This window comes from Xiphophorus maculatus, chromosome 5 (assembly GCF_002775205.1).
Source record: "Xiphophorus maculatus strain JP 163 A chromosome 5, X_maculatus-5.0-male, whole genome shotgun sequence".
NCBI classification, from domain to species: domain Eukaryota; kingdom Metazoa; phylum Chordata; class Actinopteri; order Cyprinodontiformes; family Poeciliidae; genus Xiphophorus; species Xiphophorus maculatus.
Genome location: NC_036447.1, coordinates 6348702 through 6368042, shown reverse-complemented (window position 1 = coordinate 6368042; position 19341 = coordinate 6348702). Strand labels below are relative to the sequence as shown.

Below are 19341 nucleotides of genomic sequence, written 5' to 3'. Positions count from 1 at the left end.
CAAAATGACAATCATTAATATAAGTAACAAAAATCTGGCAAAATATTTTTTCCCAAATCAATTTCTTTAAAAAAAAAAAACTTATGAAACTTTAACAAAAACTGCAGGTGTTTGTCTATCTGGTGATTTTTTGGTTAAAACATGCCCATTCTTCATTTAGCGAAGTTACTCACATTGGGTAGAGAATCCAGAAATTTTACTCAAGTAAGAGTAGCAATACTTCATAATAAATTATTACCCAACTTTGTGAATATAACATCTACAAGTATGAATCTACCAGTTAGCCAGAAGATTTAGCAAATTTATTATAAATAAAACATTTAACAACCATTAGCTTGGGGGATTTTAATGAAAATAGAATTTAAAAAATTCAATTGATAGGTGAGCAATTCAAAAATACCTTATTAATCCCAAAGGGAAATTAAATGTTATGTTTAATAATAAACCTTCTACATTAAGATTTTAAATTTTATACTTATCTCAGTGTTGTAGAAAAGGTGAACCACGTGACCCTGTGAAGGCCAGTTCAAAGAGTGTCGTAACTCTTTTTAAAGGCACTGGTTCCGCTGAAAAGCCTCCATTTTGCGCAGTTCATCCCACTTCCTGGTTTCTGGGAAGGAAGGGACCGACAGCAGCGGACAGTATGGCTCTGCTTGTGGGTCAGTAGTGCGGGTAAAGTCTGCCGTGACAACCAGAAACATTGAAAAGTGGCCCAGTAGCTTGTTTTATATGGCAACACGCAGAGGTGTCCTACTCGGGCAGTGACTGTAGGTAGCCGAACCGAGTTGACACTGTCAGCTTTGAAGTAAACAGCTCTATGCTAACAGCTAGTCGCTAACATTAGCCCCGGCTAACCTGTGAATTTCTTCGGCGGCGTTCAGCCAAACTACTGCGACCTGCCAGCAGCCTTCCTCGAGCCGTTTCTTTTTCTGTTTGTTTGTTTATTTTTACCATACTGCTTCAACGAGAGACTGCCACACCAGCACTTTCCATTCATGTTGTTTGGGCAAACGAGAGTACCGAAGTTCCGGTGAGTAAACGTTTGGCTTCAGTCCTCCTGAGTTTCGGCCAGGTATGTTGTCTGGGAGCGGCTACGCAACCTGTCTCGGCCTGACTAAAGTTTCTGTCACGGATTACACGTTTCTGCTTGCCCGGAACTCGGTGTTTTTTAATTCGGGAAAACTTAAGTCGGCAGGTCACATTCTGTAAAAGGTTCACATATAAAATACGTCATTGTGGTGGATCAGGTGGGTCAGTGGTAGAACGTGTGCACCAGTCCTCAAGGCAGCTGTCCCTGGTTCGATTCCCGGTCCTGGAAAATTAAGTGCCATTCTTCTTGTCGAGTCATTTATGAATAAAAAACAATAGTGGAAGAAAAGTTAAATGAAAATAATTTTTAAAAAGTGATTTAACAACCACATCCAAAGATCTTACCTGTGGTGTTGAAATCGTAACTGCCCCCCGGTCATGTATGTGTTTTACTTTAGTATCCGGTGTCTTGTTGGGTATGAACAGCACTCTAAAATGATGTCCTGTGTTGATTATAAACGTTAAATGGTGGATTGATGTTAAATCAGTTTATCTAACATATTTTTTTTAGAAGCAGACATTTAATTTATGAAATTACTTCATCACTTTTAGTTTCTACCTCTGTTATTGTTAATCCTTAAATTAGTAAAATGGTTTATGTGAGCCCTTTATTATATTATGTTAATATTGAACATGGGGAATCAGTCTAGTTTTGGCCTAAATAAACAATTTTTAACGCTGTAGCTCAGTTTATTTCCTTGATCACAGAAGCATCCTACTTCCTCCTCTATAGCTGGATTTCAGAGTTTATTAACTAGTTACATGTATTGAGTTACATTTGAGTAAATGGAGTGGATCATACTTTTCTGAGGTATTGTCACTCATATTTGAGTGAAATTTCTGGGTACTCTATCCACTGCTATTAGCTTCACTAGATGAAGAACAAACTTGTTTTAATCAAACTTCACCAGAAGCAGACCTACAGTTTATGACAAAGTGAGACCTCTTTATTGTTCTGATTTTGTTTTCTGTCTTATGACGCCTAAATAATGCAAGTTAGACACTTCATATTATGCGTATATGAGTACCTACTGTAAGTATTAATTTTATATGCTGTCTCTTGAAAAAAAAAAAAACACTTGCAGAAGTGTTTCTTCTGCTTAAAATTGGTTATTTTGTAATTATTTGCACATAGCTATTTTTAGTCTGTCTGGCATTTTAGAAATAAAACGAGATGTTTTGATCAGCCACTTAGTACTTCAGTAGCCTTTCAACAGAATATTCTTTTACTCTTATTTGAGTAAATTTGTGGACAACTACTTTTTATGTTGAGTAAAATATGTTAAGAGTAGTGCTGCTCTAAAGTAATAAAAAATTATACTCACTTATTTCCAACCATGTAAAGCCTGAATTTATACCCTGTTGTACAAAAAAATATTTTTGCTGATGATTTTACAGTTAAATATGTTAAATAATTTGGACATTATAAATTCAAACGCACCATTAGCCATTAGTGTAAATTTAGGTATGATGCTAATTAGATTCATTAGCATCATACCTAATGATGCTAATTATTAGCATCATCAGGAACCCAACACACTTGCTTCAGTCCAAGTATGTAGATTATTTAATTGATGCTGCTATTTCTCAAATAGTATTAAATACAGATAAATATAATAAAAGTCAATTGCTATACAGTTACTGAAGGAGCAAAATCTCTACTTATGCTGTTTGGCATGTAATTGATAAGATTATGTTGCCATGTATGTGACATCAACATGTAAAATGGTAGCTATTTATAATCAACAGTTTTTGATTTTCCTCCTTCCTTTTTTTGTAGCCTTTGGTCCAAATAAAACAACTTTTAGAGCCACAAAAACAACACGGCTCTTTGAACCAAAACTTAAGGAAATATGTTTAGAGGATCTTATTATAGAACAATTATGTTTTTGTGTTTTGGTTTTATGCATTTTCTTCAGAGAGATGAGACATTTAAAGGTCATAGAAAATTATCTAAAAATATACACATAATTTGTAAATCATTGGCAGAAAAAAAAATTACTTCATGAGATACATTTTCTTACATTCTTTGTGGAAATATTTTGCATGAAAACACCAATGAAAAAGTGCTAAAACTTAAGACAAAAAAAATTACCATTAAATTTAAAACATTGCTCCATTTTTGCATTTTTCCTTAATCATTTTTGTCCAGTTTTATTTCAAACTACAGTGAAGGTTTTAAAGAGACTCCTGAACTAGATAAATGCAGACAATCCTGACCTACGTTGCGGTCTAAACTGAGGATGTCCTGACTGGGTGTTAAGCATCGCATCAAGGTGCCGATCAAAGAATATTTGAATAATCAGTTTCCGAGTTGGTGACTCCACTTCACTCCTTATCTCTATGATTTTACCTTGGCGGTGTGATAATATAGCTGTAGTGATAGATATTGAGCTGCGTTCAATACCATCATCTGAACTATTTAAAATTCAAACATTTGGAAAAAAAAAATAAACTAAATCCAGGAATTTGTTTTTACCTACACCATTAAAAACATCTTGAGAAACTACATGTATTCAAGTCTAGGACTGCAACTAACTACTAATTTAGTAATATGCTATTTTCTAATATCATGTTAAGTGTGTAACTGTTTTTGTAATAAATGCTTTATTATGATGTGGACTTATCATAAAGAAGATGAGTAGCTATTGTTACAACAATAAACAATCGATTTTTCTGACGATTAATCATTATTTTAATTAAAGAAATAAGATCATTCTACAGATTTCTCAATTAACCACTTTACCTTTTTTTCTTCAATATTATAAAAAGATTATAATATTGTATAAAAAAAGATGCAAATAAACTACGGATTCACCGGTATGAAAATTGATATCCGATTTTAATGCTGCTGTTATATTTACCAATATTATATTTATATTTCTGTACCGTTTAGACAAATTGAGAAAGAAAATGACCAGAAACGAATGGCAACAAGATGAAAACAAATATTTGTTGTTAATATCGGCCTGGTTTTATTTACCAGATTGACACCAATATGTTAAAAGTGACTAATGTCGGCTAATGCCGATATATTGTGCATCACTAAAATAAACCAAGTTCCTTTTTTAAATAATGAACATTTTTATGCCACCTGAGGAATTTTAAAAATATTTTTGTACAGTTTTGCTGCTCTGAATATTTTGTTTTTCCAGAAAATTCCAAGTATGTACACTCCAGTTAACAATTAACTGATTACTAAATTAGTTTACAATGATTTTAATAATCAGTTGTTCACGGTTAATCCTATTGTTCTCAGCTCTAATCAGGTCTTTAGTGAAAGATAGTGGAAAGATATTCCACACATTAAATTTAACATACTTAACGTATGCTGTGCGTCAAAAGTCTGAAGCCAGACTCAAAGCTCAGATGCTTTTCTAAAGTGTGAAATGATCAAGGGGGTTGATCTTAATCCACTTAATCCAGTGCTTTCACACCTCTGAGTGAGTTGGTTTGTAAAATGCCCCCATCCCAGACCCCGACATTTCTGCTGCTGTGCTTTTCCGTTTACACCGCCTGGACTTGACTGGTGAGATTCCTGCAGCGTTTCTTGGAGAAACCCCACAGCCACGCTCCATCAGGGTGAGGGAGGGACCAGCGCTGCAGGCATAAACCAGTTTAAGGCCTAAACTGGTTTGGGGAGATCCAGTGACCTCAGACATGTTGCACCATCACGCTGCTAGATACTTTCATTGAGTCTGAATGTTTATATTTAAAGTAGCATCTAAATCACCACCACAGGGTTGGAATAGTTTTGGGATTTTAATTTAGTTTAGTTTTAGTTTTATTTTGACTTAGTTAGTTTTTATTATTTTTTTAGCATGTTTGCTAGTTTTTCTGACTTTAATCTCCAATTTCTGACTTAAAATGATGACTTTTTAAAATAAAAATTCTGAGATTAAAGTAATAATCCTGAATTAATGTCTCAATTCCTCAGAATTATAATTTCTTTTCTCATAATTACCATTTGACTTCAGTGTTCCTAGAATCTGACTTCAATCTACGAACTCTGGTTTTAATCTCTGTCTGAATTATGACTTTTTTTAAATCAGAATTTCTAGATCAGTCAGATTTTTAATTTTTTTTTTCCTCCAGTGGCCCTAATCCTCTTCCATAATGCTGAGACTAAAACAAGTCAAATAACAAGAATTTATAATAAAAAAATAGATAAATAATAGATAGATAGTTTGGCCTTAATCTTTAAAATAATACAACAGGGTTGATTATTTCCAGTGTCTTCATTTGGTAATCGTTGAGAAATTTGAATGCAACATTTTATATGCATCATCTTTGTTTATGTGATGACCCACAATCTAATTTTGTGGTTTTCATAAATTTCCTTTTCCATGGCGACACGGTTACCTAAACTCTGCTTCACGTCTGTCTCTTGTGTTTTGTGTGGAAGTAAAGCTGGTGGGGCGAGAATCATGACTTTATTTTTGTGGTATGAAAAGCAGGAGCGAAAATGCTTTGCAGTCCCATCACAGAGACGCTTTATTATCCTGGGGGTTGGAATGACGGTCGGTTCCCACTGACTAGAAAATGTGAAAGAAGAGCACCAGGAAGTGATTTGACTCGTCACAAACGCATTCAGTTTCCATAAGATAATGAAAGAGTACACGTAAAACAGGCTTAGCTTAGCATTAATGCTACTTTGAATGTTTATGTATAATGTACGATGGTAGATGAGGGCCACTGCAGATGGAAAATTAAAAAGGAGGACATTTCTGCCTAAAATCTATAGAATTTTTCTATAAAATATTTTAAATTCCTGAGTTTGAAAAGTGAAAAAAATTCTGGAAGAATTTCAGAAATTTTGAGATAAATCTCAGGAATGTTCTAGAAAAGAAACATTGCTGAGTTTGAAAAGTTGAACATTTTCTGGAACTCAGACTTTTTGAGATTAATATCAGAAATGTCCACATTTTTCTTTTTCTTTTGTTTTTTTTTTTAACTTTTTTTAAAAAGTGAAAATTTTAAACTTTTGAGACTTATAAATTTCCTGGTGTTTTTTTAATCTCTGTTTTCTGAGATTGTTCTGAGAACGTATTTTGGCAGAAATTAACTTTTTTTTAAATTTTCACTGGCCCTTATACACTGTCGTAATAATGTGTATAATGTGACTACAGATAAATTTTTCACTGCAGCACAAATATAATCTAACAGGAACAAATTGTTGAATTTTGATTAAATTTTGACTAAGAAATGTGCTTTTATTGGTCGCATTTTGAGCTGGATATTTATGCTCAGAATATGATGTTTTGCAGAGAACATTATCTGTTTGGTTTTTTAACTATTCAACATTATTTTGATAGTTTTGAGGAGATTGCTTGACGTTTGGTGTCAGTGTAAACTTGTTTCTTATTTAGAAAAAATGGGAGCGTTTCTTCCAGAGTACTGATATATTTGTCACATTTCTGCCATCTAAGCTGCTCTCCGGTTACAGTGTTAGTTCAGTGACGTGTTGCAATACCTGCACACAGATAAACATGTTGTGAGCAAATTTGCAGGTGCAAACAAACCATGTTGTTTTACTTGGAATTGACTTTGAATTGGATGGAATAAAATATGGGAATACAGGGTGCTGGGTAACATTAACAGGAAAGTAAACAGTGGTGTAGTTGTTCCTGTGTTATCCACTCTGTTTGTTTACAATCAAATGTAAACAAATGAACGCAGTTTTATGCTACTGCAAGCACGGCTTGCCGGGAAAATATGTGATGCCGCCCCTTTAAATCCATTTTTGCTCTTTTCTGATTGTTAGTTTGGACTTTTGTAATTGTTTACAGCATAACTATTTTAGGCTACTCTTGAGGATCTGTTCATTCACGTCTGACTTTTGACATCGGAAAGATTTTTTTGCCCCCTCTACTTATGCTCTGTTTTATTTTATTTTTGTGACCACCTGTTGTAACCTGTAGATGATTGCATGTAAACCCCAGAACATCTTTGGTTTCTAAAATGCTACGCTCAGTTATTTAAAGTACCGGTAACTTTTATAAACATTTCTTTACATATTTTTTTAAACTGTCACCACGTCGTGACGGTACGAAACAGATAATCTGAGTAAAGCTCCTCTGCCATCTAGAAACAACCAGTCAGAGCCAGGAGATGGTTCTTGGTGCTGTCAATCACCCTCTCCTCCCTCCATATTGCTCTCTGCTACGCTGCTGCTAGCATAGCATGTTATGAATGCTAAGACTAGTTAGCACTGATGACAAATAAACGGATTTCCTGTAATGGTCCATTGTTTCTCCACCATTAGCAAATTTATTAACCAGTACATGAGGATGATTGACAGCACTAAGACCTTGCGCCTGGCTCTGGTTTTGGTCGGGAGAGGTGCATTTCGTCAGATGGCTATAGTAGCTCAGGGAGGAGGTGGAGGAAATTGATCTTTTGACATATTATCTCATATTATTCTGTTATGTCATGGTGACATTTTTAACAAATGTGTTTAAAAAAAATCATTATTTATAAAAGTTGCATACTGCAGGTTTAAATCCCTGTTTTGTCCCGCTTTAAACTTCAAGATGGTGTCTTCACCACGCCTGGGCGGCTAAACGCATTGAGTTACTGCGATGTGATTGGTTGATTATAAATGCCATTTTATAAGCATTTGAAAAGAGATTTCCATTTCAGCAAATGCAAAACAACATTTGCTGAAATGGAAAACGCAGCTTCAGGGTTGAATAATTATCTAAACTTTAACTTTAAGTTTAAACATGTATTTTTTTTGTTTCCCAGAGAATCGGTGTATGCTGTCATTAAGAAGACAGTAACTCCATTGGCCTTTGACCCCCAGAGAGTGTTCCCAGTAAAGGGACAGGATGCCGATTCCTCCTCCCCCTCCACCTGGACCCCCACCTCCCCCAACCTTTAGTCAGGTGAGTGACTGGAGCTAACATTTTTTCTTTTTTTTTACTGCTAGCTTGCAATCAAAGTGAATTTATGGCTGGTTCTGCTATGACAACACACTTGCAGTCAATCATTAAAGGAATGTTTTTCAGAAATGCGCTTGGTTTAGTCTCTTATCAGGAAAAGAAAAAGGAAATATGATATTTTTTGAAGTCTGAAAAAACAAAAAGTTGCCCATTTGTATCCATTCAGATCGACGAGACCTGAATGGTCGCTCAAGGAAACAATGAAGGAAACAGAAATATGATATTATGACTGTTAAGGCTGACCTATTATGCTACCTTGAACATGTTTATTGCTTTTTTGCACAAAGTCGTTCTTGGATAATGAGATTGAAATCTGGTCAGTTCTGCCTATTTTCAGATATGTTAGGGCAGGGGTGGGCACTCCTGGTCCTCGAGGGCCGGTGTCCTGCAACTTTTAGATGCATCTCTACTTCAACACACCTGAGTCAAATAATGAGGTCGTTAACAGGACTCTGGAGAACTTGACTGCACTTAGGAGGAGATTCAGCTGTTGGATTCAGGTGTGTTGAACCAGGGAGACATCTAAGAGTTGCAGGACACCGGCCCTCGAGACCAGGAGTGCCCACCCCTGTGTTAGGGCGTCATGTCACTTTAAATCCAAATAAGCTACTTCTGGCCACGCCCCCTAACTTAATGTTTACACTCGCTTGTGAAAATGGCTGCAAACAAATGCAGCAAATTATACAACAATGCATCTTTCAAAAGCAGAAGTAGAGCCTCCTGCACAACCAACAGTAATACAGGAAGCAGTTTCTGGATGGTAAGTCTACAACAAAACTGTCGTCCTTTTCAGCAGCCATTGTACAGTGCTGCACAGTAAAACCAGCTGACCAAACGTGCTGGAGCTCAGCTTGGGTTGCTAGGTAACAGCGCAGTACTTGTGAAATGTGATTAACAGTTAGGAGGTTTTTGATGGGTTTCTCAGACACCTAAAGATATGAACTTATTGCCAGAGACCAGCTGGGCTGTTTGTAGAAGCTGTAGAGACCCAAATGAAACTCTGAAATCATGTAAAATGTGAATTTTAACATGTTCCTCAGGCCAACACCACGCCTCCGAAGCTGAATTCGTCTGAGACGAAAGGCCGTGGAGCCCTGCTGTCAGACATCTGCAAAGGAGCCAAGCTGAAGAAGGTCGCTGAAGTCAATGACCGCAGCGCTCCAGTACTGGACAGTGAGTAGCTGTGAGACTGCATAGTTAAAACCCTTTAAACTCCATTTACCTATTTACTAACGATGTTAAAATTTCTCCACATGCTTGCTGACTGATCAGTTGTGATCTGTTCTGTGTGGAAATTAGCATTTAGCTTAAGCCATCCTGTCATCTGTTATTTTTTACCCTTTTTAAAAAAGACTAATTTAACTACCTGAACTACTTTAATAATCTCTACTAAATAAGATGTCAACCCTGAAAATGTAAATGTAGCCAAGTGCATTGGTTTCTCTTTCTGTTTAGCTAAATTCTCTGTTCAAACCAGATTGGAATTGGGTCGTTCAGACTGTTCTGAAAAAGCAGAATTTGGGTTTTCATTTGTATGTGAACGTAGCCTAAAATGGATTCCTGATCCTGCATACCTGAATCAAATAAAATTTGCAGGACAGTAGATCTCGCAGGATTTAAAGATAATTATCTGATTAGGGTGGAAGGTGTCAAACGTCTCTTTCACAAAACGGTTCTGTCATAAACCTGCGAAGATTCCTGAAACAACAAACCCATGTGAAGTTTCCACAATCAATCCAGAACCAAAGCAGCTTAAGAGTGGAGCACTTTATGTTCGATACATGAGGAGAAACTTGCATTTTAAAGGTCCCTTTGCTCCACATTTGGCCAAACAAGCACTCCACTGCACAGTCTTCCCGGCAATAAAGCTTCCTGGATATGCAAACAGAATACTAATAAACAAATGTGGCTGGCTAATTTGGATCTGAATGCATCCTTACATTCCTGATCTGATGCCGTCCACTCGTGATCTCGTCATCCAAAATGCATGGAAACACTGACTGAATGTTTTTGTTCACCTGCAAATATTCATCATAGAGTTTGATATTCGTATGAATACTTTCAGTGAATACTGGCCAGCTTTAATGGGTTTTACTGCTTCTTTTTACCAGAACCTGGAGGAGGCGGAGGAGGTGGAGGTGGAGGCGGAGGCGGTGGCGGAGGCGGAGGCGGTTTTGGAGGTGGAGGCCCGGTTGGAATGGGAGCGCTTTTCCAAGGAGGCGTTCCAAAATTACGTCCAGTCGGAGGTAAAAGTCATTTCTGATGTTTTCTATGCAGGCCGCAGAGTTTTCCCAGATAATCTGTGTAAATTAAAGCTAAAGATCACGTTGAATGTCTTCATGCTCTGTTACAACTTTAAACTAAAACAACTGAAGGAGTTCGTTTAATATTTTCAGAGCTGATTTATGTATGAGAGTCTGTAATTTACCAATATTCTGCTGGATTATAGAGTTTGATACAGCTCTGTACAGACTGACAAGTAACTTTTCAGCAAAAATAGTTCCACTGGCAGATTATTTCACTTATAGCAAGACAATTTTCCATGTTACAAGTAAAATACTAATCCCAATAGAATTGGTATCTTCATCAATATAAATAAATTCAGTTGAAAAAAAGCTCCTATGTTTTAGTACCTTTAAGTTAGTTTTGTCTTATTTCAAGTGCACTAAAATATTAACAGTATAAACTGGACTAAAGATACTTAGTGATAATTTACTAAAGTAAATTATTTTACTAATAATAATTTACTAATTTATTAGTAAAATAAATTACTTGGCAAGATTTGGTGTTTTTTCTGTGCAGTGTTAAACCTCAGTATTGGTAGTGAAAAAGTGCATCCCTCCATTTCATGAACTCTACCTTTCCTCTCTGTCCTCCAGACGGTTCAGCTGTTGGTTCAGTCGGCAGATCTGCCCTTCGACCCCCGGGGTCACGACCCGCAGCTCCTCGCCCCCCCGGCGGTCGCTCCACCTCGCCCACCCCGGCCAACAAGCCGTCTTCATCGGACCACCAGCGGTCCCACCGCCCCTCGCTGCCGGACATCAGCCGCCCCCCCGGCAACAATTCTTCCAGCGGGGGGATGAAGCACAGCACCTCTGCTCCTCCGCCTCCTCCCCCCTTCAGCAAAGGTAGCCGTGGCAACGCTCCTCCCACCCCGAACCAGAAAGGTCCGTCCTACAGTAGAGACAAAGTTCTTCCTCCAACACCCACCAGAGGCTCTTCCTCCTCCTCCTCCTCTTCCTCAAGCAGCAACGTCAAGTCTAATCATTCCTCCAGCAAACCGCCAAGCAGCGGCTCGTCGATGCCACCGCCTCCTCCGCCCTACAGGCCGAGCGGCACCGCCAACGGGCCGTCGCAGGTAGACGGTGGTGGGGCTCCGGAGCTTCCTCAGAGAAAAAACTCGCTACGCAACAAACGGACCTCAGGAGGCAGCGGTGGCGGCGGCCAAGGTCGTAACCACGCCCCGCCACCGCCTCCGGTGCCGCCTTCTTCCTCCCAGCAGGTCAGCAGACCGCCACCGCCAGCCAGAGAACCACCTGGACGCAAAACAGGTAGCAAGTCAAGTATATTTACTACGGGTGCACAAGGGTTCCCAGAAAACTAACAGGTGTCAGTGCAGTCATCCACCGGCCCGTCGTGTTTTTGAGTTAAAAAGTGTTTAAAATTGAGGCGCGGCGGTGGCACAAGGGAAAACCGCGGCCGATGTATGAAGGCCTTAGTCCTCGATATTCCTGTCGCAGGGTCAAGTCCTGGCCTGATGACCTTTGCCACATGTCTTCCCTCTCTCTCATAACCCGCCTTCCTGTCTGACAACCGAATTAAAGGCGTCTTGAGCCAACAAAACCTTAAGGAAATGTTTAAAGTTGACAGGAAAGTTGACTACGACTCTGTAGTTATGTGTTGTTGGAAGAGATTAACAATACCTAAACAACAACTATAGTCTTAAAAAAAGGTCAACATAAAAAACAAAGCAATTAAAATAATTATAAAGTTTTTGCATTTTAGTTATTTCATCCTAATTTAAGTGTTCAGAATTTTTTTAATCCTAAATCTGTGACCTGTTGGCGTGAAAAACAGGAAGTTGTCACAGTCAATAAACCTGGAGTCTTTTTTTTTTATTATTTCTTTTTCACATACTGACCAACTGCGCTTCCATCCGTTTTACCAAATAGTCCTTTAGCCCTTTCTTGCTGTTACTGCTGTAAAAAGAAACTCAAACATGCAAATGTGCAGTTAAGTCAATCATTTAAGTTAATTGGTCAAATCTCTGACAGGAGAGCAGAAGAGGACAGAGACTGATTAAGCTTTTGTTGAGGTAGATGTGATTGGGGGGAAAAGATCAGATGTACGTTTTCTAATATCTATGTAAGTGGGTGAAAAGATCTGAATTGTGGCTTTCAGACTGTTTTGAAAAGGAAAACTACCCTAAAATTACTTACAAACTGTACAAGCCCAATTATATTTTGACTTCAAATTAGTCTAGTATTGTTAAAGGCTTTGATTTTTAAAGTTAAACATGTGTGGTCTCTCAACTGTTATCTTAACCTCACATGTTGCTAGGCTACGCATGTTGATAAGCAACCAATCTTCTGATTATTTTTTTTGTGTGTCTTTTCCGAAATGTTTCTGGTTTATTGTATTTTATCATATAGTAACATGTTTTTTAGCTAAACTATGAACTTATTTGAGTTTCATCAGCTCCTTTCTAATAGCTAAATTTGTGTTTTCACCTCAGCCCCTCAGTTGCCTCCTTCCAATTCTCGTAATGGTGGAAGAGACGCTCCTCCGCCGCCCCCGTACCGCGGGCATAGTACTGGAGTTTCAGAACAACACGGCCGGGTGAAACCCCCGCCGCCCCCCTCGCCTTCACCAGTCTCATCTTCCTCATCCTCCCGGACCCCGGCCGGACCTCCTCCTCCTCCTCCACCTTTCAGGAATGGCCACTCCACCGGTCCCTCCTCCAAATCCATCATGGGTGAGTACAAACGCCACCTAGCGGCACAAATTATTACCTTAATTTAATCTACTTTGTCTGTTCATTTAGTAAGTATTATGTAATGTTATGGGTAAAGTAACATAAGTGTCCTTTATAAAATGACATCTAGAACGAAACATAGCTGCATCATGATTTAAGTACCGTATTTTCCGCACTATAAGGCGCACCTTCAATGAATGGTCTATTTTAAAACTTTTTTCATATATAAGGTGCACCGCATTATAAGGCGCATAGAATAGACGCTACAGTAGAGGCTCGGGTTACGTTATGCATCCATTAGATGGAACTGCGCTAAAGGGAATGTCAACAAAACAGTCTGATAGGTCAGTCAAACTTTATTAATAAATTACAAACCAGTGTTCTGAAAACTCCGTTCATTCCCAAAACGAATAAACAGCTGTTTGATTATTTTCCCTGAGGTAAAGCCAGTGACGTGGTATTTTGGTGACACAGTTTATCTTTTAACAACAGCAAGGTATAACATATAGTGGAGGGGAACGTTTCCTGGATTCAATAAACACGTAAAAAACAGTCTGATACTGTTACGGTAAATCAAACGTTAGTGCAATCACAATATAGATCCACTTCTGCACCATTGATTCATTCATGTTAAATTCTCTCGCTGCTGCTCTGTTCCCGTGTTCTACTGCGTGAAGCCTTGAGCTTAAACTCTGCGTCGTAAGCGTGTCTCTTAATAGGAGCCATTTTGGGGTCTTTACCCAAAACCCAATGTGCACCTCGCGCTTCTTCTTCTACGGGGGAAAATGAAGTCGGCGGCTGCTTACCGTAGTTGCAAGACCTGTTGTGGCTCAATATTGGTCCATATATAAGGCGCACCGGATTATAAGGCGCACTCTCGGCTTTTGAGGAAATTGAAGGTTTTTAGGTGCGCCTTATAGTGCGGAAAATACGGTATTTCATAACCAAGGTTTCCCCCAGAAAACTAGCTAAGAGTTGCTGGGACGGTCATCCAACGACCCATTGTGTTTTTTGAATAACATTTTTTTAAAGTTGAAAATATGACTCAGTAATGATGTGTTATTGGAAGAGAATTTTAACAATACCTAAACACCAACGATAAAGTCTTAAAAAATCATTAAAAAAACATAAACTATACAATTAAAATAAATATCAGGTTTTTGCACTTCGGTTATTTTCTCCTAATTAGATTGTTTGCACTGAATAAAAAATAGACACTGGACCTGTTGGTGTCTTTTAATTCATTTGTTTTTGTTCACATACTGACCAGCTGTGTTTCCAACAGTTTCACCAAACAGTTTCTGACCCGTTTTTGCTACGACTGTTACTGGTGTATAAAAAAACTATAATAAATAAACGAAGAAAGCTTAGCTTGCTGGGGCCGGAAGTTGAGCCTGGAGGCCGCCATGACATACAGTACAGACCAAAAGTTTGGACACAACTGTGTGTCCAAACTTTTGGTCTATACTCAATACAGACCAAAAGTTTGGACACACTTTCTCATTGAATTCAATGAGAAGGTGTGTCCAAACTTTTGGTCTGTACTGTATGTCTATCATGTCATAGACATAGACTATGTCATAGACATTGTCTATGTTATTGACATAGTGTATGTCTTATCATAGACATCTATGATAGATGTCAGTGATAGACATCTATCATAGACATAATAGATGTCTATCATGTCTATAATAGACATGTCTATCAGGTCTATAGACATGTCTATGTCTATAGACCTGATAGACATGTCTATTATGTCTGTCTTTTTCCTGGTAAAGTTTTTATAAACTCACTATAAGACAGTAGCCTGCAGACTTTTATTCTCTGTAGTTTGCTGTACTATTTTTGAGATCAGTTTCAAAGCTCTAAATGACGGTGCTGTGGTGGCGCAGGGGCAAAGCATGACCCACGTATTGCAGCCTTAGTCCTCGTGACGGTGGTCGCAAGTTCGATTCCCGGTCTGGAGACTGCATCTCTTCCCTCTCTCTCATTACCCTCTTTCCTGTCGAACTACTTTCAAATAAAGGCCACTAGAGTCAACAAAACCGTAAAAAAAAAAGCTCTGAATCAGAAAACAGCCGGTTCTTGTTTCAGATTCAGAGCTTGATTTATTATCATCTCATTACTCGCTGTTACTGGTCCATGTGAGTCTCCTAAATGGAACCAGTTATTCTGCTGGTGAACTGTTTTGTTTGATCTTGATGTGTTGAAGCTGTCAGCGGTGAACAGTCGTGGATAGTCAAATGTCCTTCTCCAGCTATGCAAACAAGGCTTTTGTTTCCTGCTGTTCTGCACAAATCAGGAGTACAGCAACAGTTCTTAGAGTACTAGCATGTGTTCACACGCTTATAAGGAGTTAATCTGAATTAAACTCTTCCCTTTACGAGCAGCATGCATCAGAGACCAGCTCACTTAAAGGACAAGAAACACTAAATACTTATTGAACTTAGGGTGTTTTCACACCTGATAGTCTGGTAGACTCAGTTCAATTTGGCATTAAAGTTGCAACATTTGTCACATTCCCAGCTGCTGTGGTTCGCTCTCACACTGCACTGTGTAAAACAATGCAGACCCTTTGAAAAACCTCTTTACCCCTCTTCTCATGTGGGGGCGCTGCATCAAGAACTACTGAAGGAAACAACACAAAAACCTCTGAAGAACCTGAGCACAACTTTCTTCTACACACAATGTTAACAAAAATGGAGCAGCATCAGATTTTAATGGTTGTAGGATTTCTCTTTAGATCTTTGGTAAAAGACAAAGAGCCGTTTCTCCCCTTAGCTTTAAACTCTCACATTTATTTAGGTTGCATTTACCCACAATGCCCTGCTCTATAGTTCACTTCCTGGTTTTGAAGCGGTCTACAGTTTGCTTGCCATTCATATATGCATTCAAGCCACACCAGAGTTCACTTCAACTGAACCCAGACCTAGATTTTTTGGCGGACCAATTTTTGGTCAATGATTTTGCGTTCACACCTCTTCAAACGAACTGGACTTTCTAAGTAAACAAAGTAGAGTTCCTATCATGTCTATGTCTATCATGTAAAGTTCCTGTAAAGCGAACTACACCGTCATTCATTTGTTTTCCTCCGTTGTTTTTGCAACAACGGAATAATCTATTGCAACAATCTAATCATCAGCCTGTTGATCTAATTTTCCTTTATCATATTTTTTTCTTCCCTCAGATGATTTTGAGTCAAAGTTCAACTTTCACCCCATTGAAGATCTTCCACCTCCTGAGGAGTTCAGGCCCTTCAACCGGGTTTACCCCAGCAAATCTGACAGGGGTACGTCTGCACTCACGGTTCAGTTATTACAGTTTAACATTTATAGTGCAGCAGCAGCAAGAAGAGCTGGTAAATAAATAAAACACACTGAAACTCAAAAGGTAAAGATTGACAGACACAAAACAGGAACTGCATTAAGCAGGTCAAGAACTTTTGAGCCAAAATGGAGATGGTGCCCCCTGCTGGTGGAGAGAAAACATAAAAACATTTTCATTTTAGATTTCAGCACCAAAACAAATCCCCACTGAGATCTGATACAAGGATTGTGCTGCCAGACCTAATCCTGAAATACATAATAATAATAAAGTAAATATCAGTCCTTTTATTAAATCTAATATTATGTATTATCCTGCTCAGTTGCACATTCCTCTGGATTGAACTATGCAATTATTGATAATATGTTGTGCTTTTCCTCTTCCTGTTTTATTTATATATGTATAATCCTGGAATTGTTCTTTGGGTGATAGAAGTCTGACTTTGTAACCGTCTTTAAGTGGCTCTGAAGGTTCAGGTTCGAGTCCATAACCAGATTTCGGGCCTGATCGCTGGTTTCTACCTGTAATAACTTAAGGCTTGGCGTTGACTCTGGATCGTTCCTCTTTTGGTCCAAAGATAATAACTTCAGTTTTGTTTCTGTTCAGCTGAAGAAAGTTTTGGCACCCTACACATAAATTAGTTTCAAGCGTTTGTTCGTTGCTTGAATGGGTTCAGAGTGACATTAGCTGCATTTGCATTAACCATAAAATTGGGCAAATTGAAAATATGAAAATAAATTTGCTTTTTGGAAACGCACCAAGTTTACGGTAGGATGAGGTTATTTTTTTTTTAGCTGTATTCAAACATTTTTTGCATCGCACGAGTCACATTATCGACAGCCAGATGTTACTACTGGCTGAAACAACAAAGAAGACAACAGGAAGTAGTAGGAGGATGATGGTTTTTTGGGGGGGTTTTAACAATGCGCAGCTAGCTCCTCCAGAGCTCTCACAACATCGCACAGTCCATTAAAAGCTGTTGAACTCATAGCTCTTTTGTAAAATGGCCGACTACAATTTCCCCAAGATGCTGCATACGTAGCTGCTACAGCGCCTGAATAAAACACCAACGTCTTTTCTGATTGGATGACGCTAGCGCAGCTGCTGAATTATGATTTTATCTCATGTAACTGTTTACATCAAGCACTGCCATTATTTTAAACGACTTAAAGCATGAACAAGTTTATTCACGTGTGATTTTAATTTAATTTCTTCAATAAAAACACTGCAATTGCAAAAAATATATATTTTTATACATTAGCAGAATGTAAACAAAACTTTTCTCACATTTGCAATGAAAACGCAGCCGTCGTATTGTAGAACTGTGTATCATCTGTGTTGCTAAGGTAACCAGCCCATCAACGGGGAAGTCATGGATGGATGGATGGATGGATGGATGGGTAACGGTTGTTTCTGTTTTTCTGTCCCCAGTAGTGTTGAGAGGAGCTCCTCCAGCACCACCTGTGGGGAGGTGAACCAGTTTCCACTCAGGACTTTAACTGTGTCAGAAGACATAATGAGCCAGCAGGGGGCGGTGGAGAGACACGCGAATCTTAGACACACTACATACGAAACGACGCTAAGCCAGCCCGACGCACCGCGGCACAAACAACGTAAAGTTTTGACACCGCATCAGAGAACAAAACCACCGACTCTGCTCAGCTCCACCTCCTCCAACGATGGGACACAACACGACATATCAGGACCAGAACTCTGAATTATTCTTTTAATGACAACTATTATGATTTTTCTCAATTCTTAACTTGGCTTCTATTTTTTTTTATTGGGTGTCATTATTATGTCTTTTTGGGGGGAAATCAACTTTATAAATGGAAACTATGTTGTTAAATGTTTCTGAGAAGCTCTTTGCGCCACAGATGTGGGGTTGTTGTTTAGGTTTTTGGTTAATCGCCGTTCCCGTTGCCAGGTAACGGTGTTCCTTTGCAGCCAATTTTTTATTTTTTTTCTGCATGCCAAAAGCTTTTTGAGTCACATTATTTTTCCTCTGTATGTAAAATAGATTTTTGCATCTTGATGCTGTCAACTTTTTACATTTGGAGAGGGAATGCATTCCTTTTTTCCACTTTTCCTTCTTTCTGAATGTTCATATTTCCATCGTCAGGCGATTTTTGCACTTCACCTTAACCGCTAAAACCAACACTGTGCATGATGCTGATTTATGCACTTTAGAGATAAAATATTTCTTATTCAGTTACGTTTGTGTAACATTATAAGCTTGTTCAGTGATGTTACAGTGACCGGATCGTCACTGTTTAGTCGAGCATGAACCCGAAACAGGTTAGAGGATTTATTTGGGATTTTCCACCAAAGTAGTTCCAGTTCTTTACTGGTTCTATTACAATCCAGTTTGTTGTTTTTTTCCACAGAGAACCGGCTCCAACTGTAAAATATCTGAGGCACTTTATTGACAACGATCCCAGAGATTTTATCTTTTTTTCTGTCTGAGCTGCCAACAGAATTTACATCCTGATTAAATAGATTTATTAACACCAGGCCCAAGAGTACTGCAAAAAAACTAAATCTTACCAAGTATTTTCCTTATTTCTAGTGCAAATATCTTGGTACACTTGAAATAAGACAGAACCTTTCTTGCTGAAAAGTCACTTGTAAGTTCAGTTTTGTCTTATTTCAAGTGTGCTAAGATATTTGCACTAGAAATAACTAACACTAACTTTTCAGAAAGACACATGAGCTTGTTTTATATTGATTTTAAAAAGTTCCAGTTCCACTGGCAAATTTCACGTATATGTGAAGTAATCTGCCAGTGGAACTAGAACTTTATCATCAATATTAAGGAATTAGTTACTTTAAAACAAGCTCATATATTTTGCTGAAAAATAACTTAAGTAAGTTTTTCTTAATTGGAGCATGAGAAGATATTTGCACTAGAAACTAGACCAGAAATCTAGTTTAGCTCAAATTTGGTAAAATTTTGTTTTTTTGCAGTGCATTTGTAAGTTCCCTGGCTGGCGACAGTAAATCTGACGA

At 38.3% G+C, this 19341-nt stretch overlaps 1 protein-coding gene across 2 annotated transcripts; it reads left to right on the top strand.

The window, feature by feature from the left end:
* The first annotated feature begins 78 nt into the window (after positions 1 to 78).
* On the top strand, positions 79 to 18936 carry LOC102237469 (WAS/WASL-interacting protein family member 2). 2 transcript variants are annotated; one of them, XM_023334499.1, is made up of 8 exons: positions 79 to 1030; positions 7837 to 7976; positions 9074 to 9206; positions 10145 to 10279; positions 10913 to 11584; positions 12769 to 13008; positions 16196 to 16297; positions 17767 to 18936. In XM_023334499.1, exons 2-8 carry the CDS (start codon positions 7920 to 7922, stop codon positions 17805 to 17807), a joined length of 1380 nt encoding a protein of 459 aa, XP_023190267.1. In that variant the 5' UTR covers positions 79 to 1030; positions 7837 to 7919; the 3' UTR covers positions 17808 to 18936. The 2 variants fall into 2 exon arrangements, with proteins under 2 accessions (XP_023190267.1, XP_023190266.1); XM_023334498.1 differs by having other exon boundaries at positions 17764 to 18936.
* Positions 18937 to 19341: the final 405 nt, after the last annotated feature.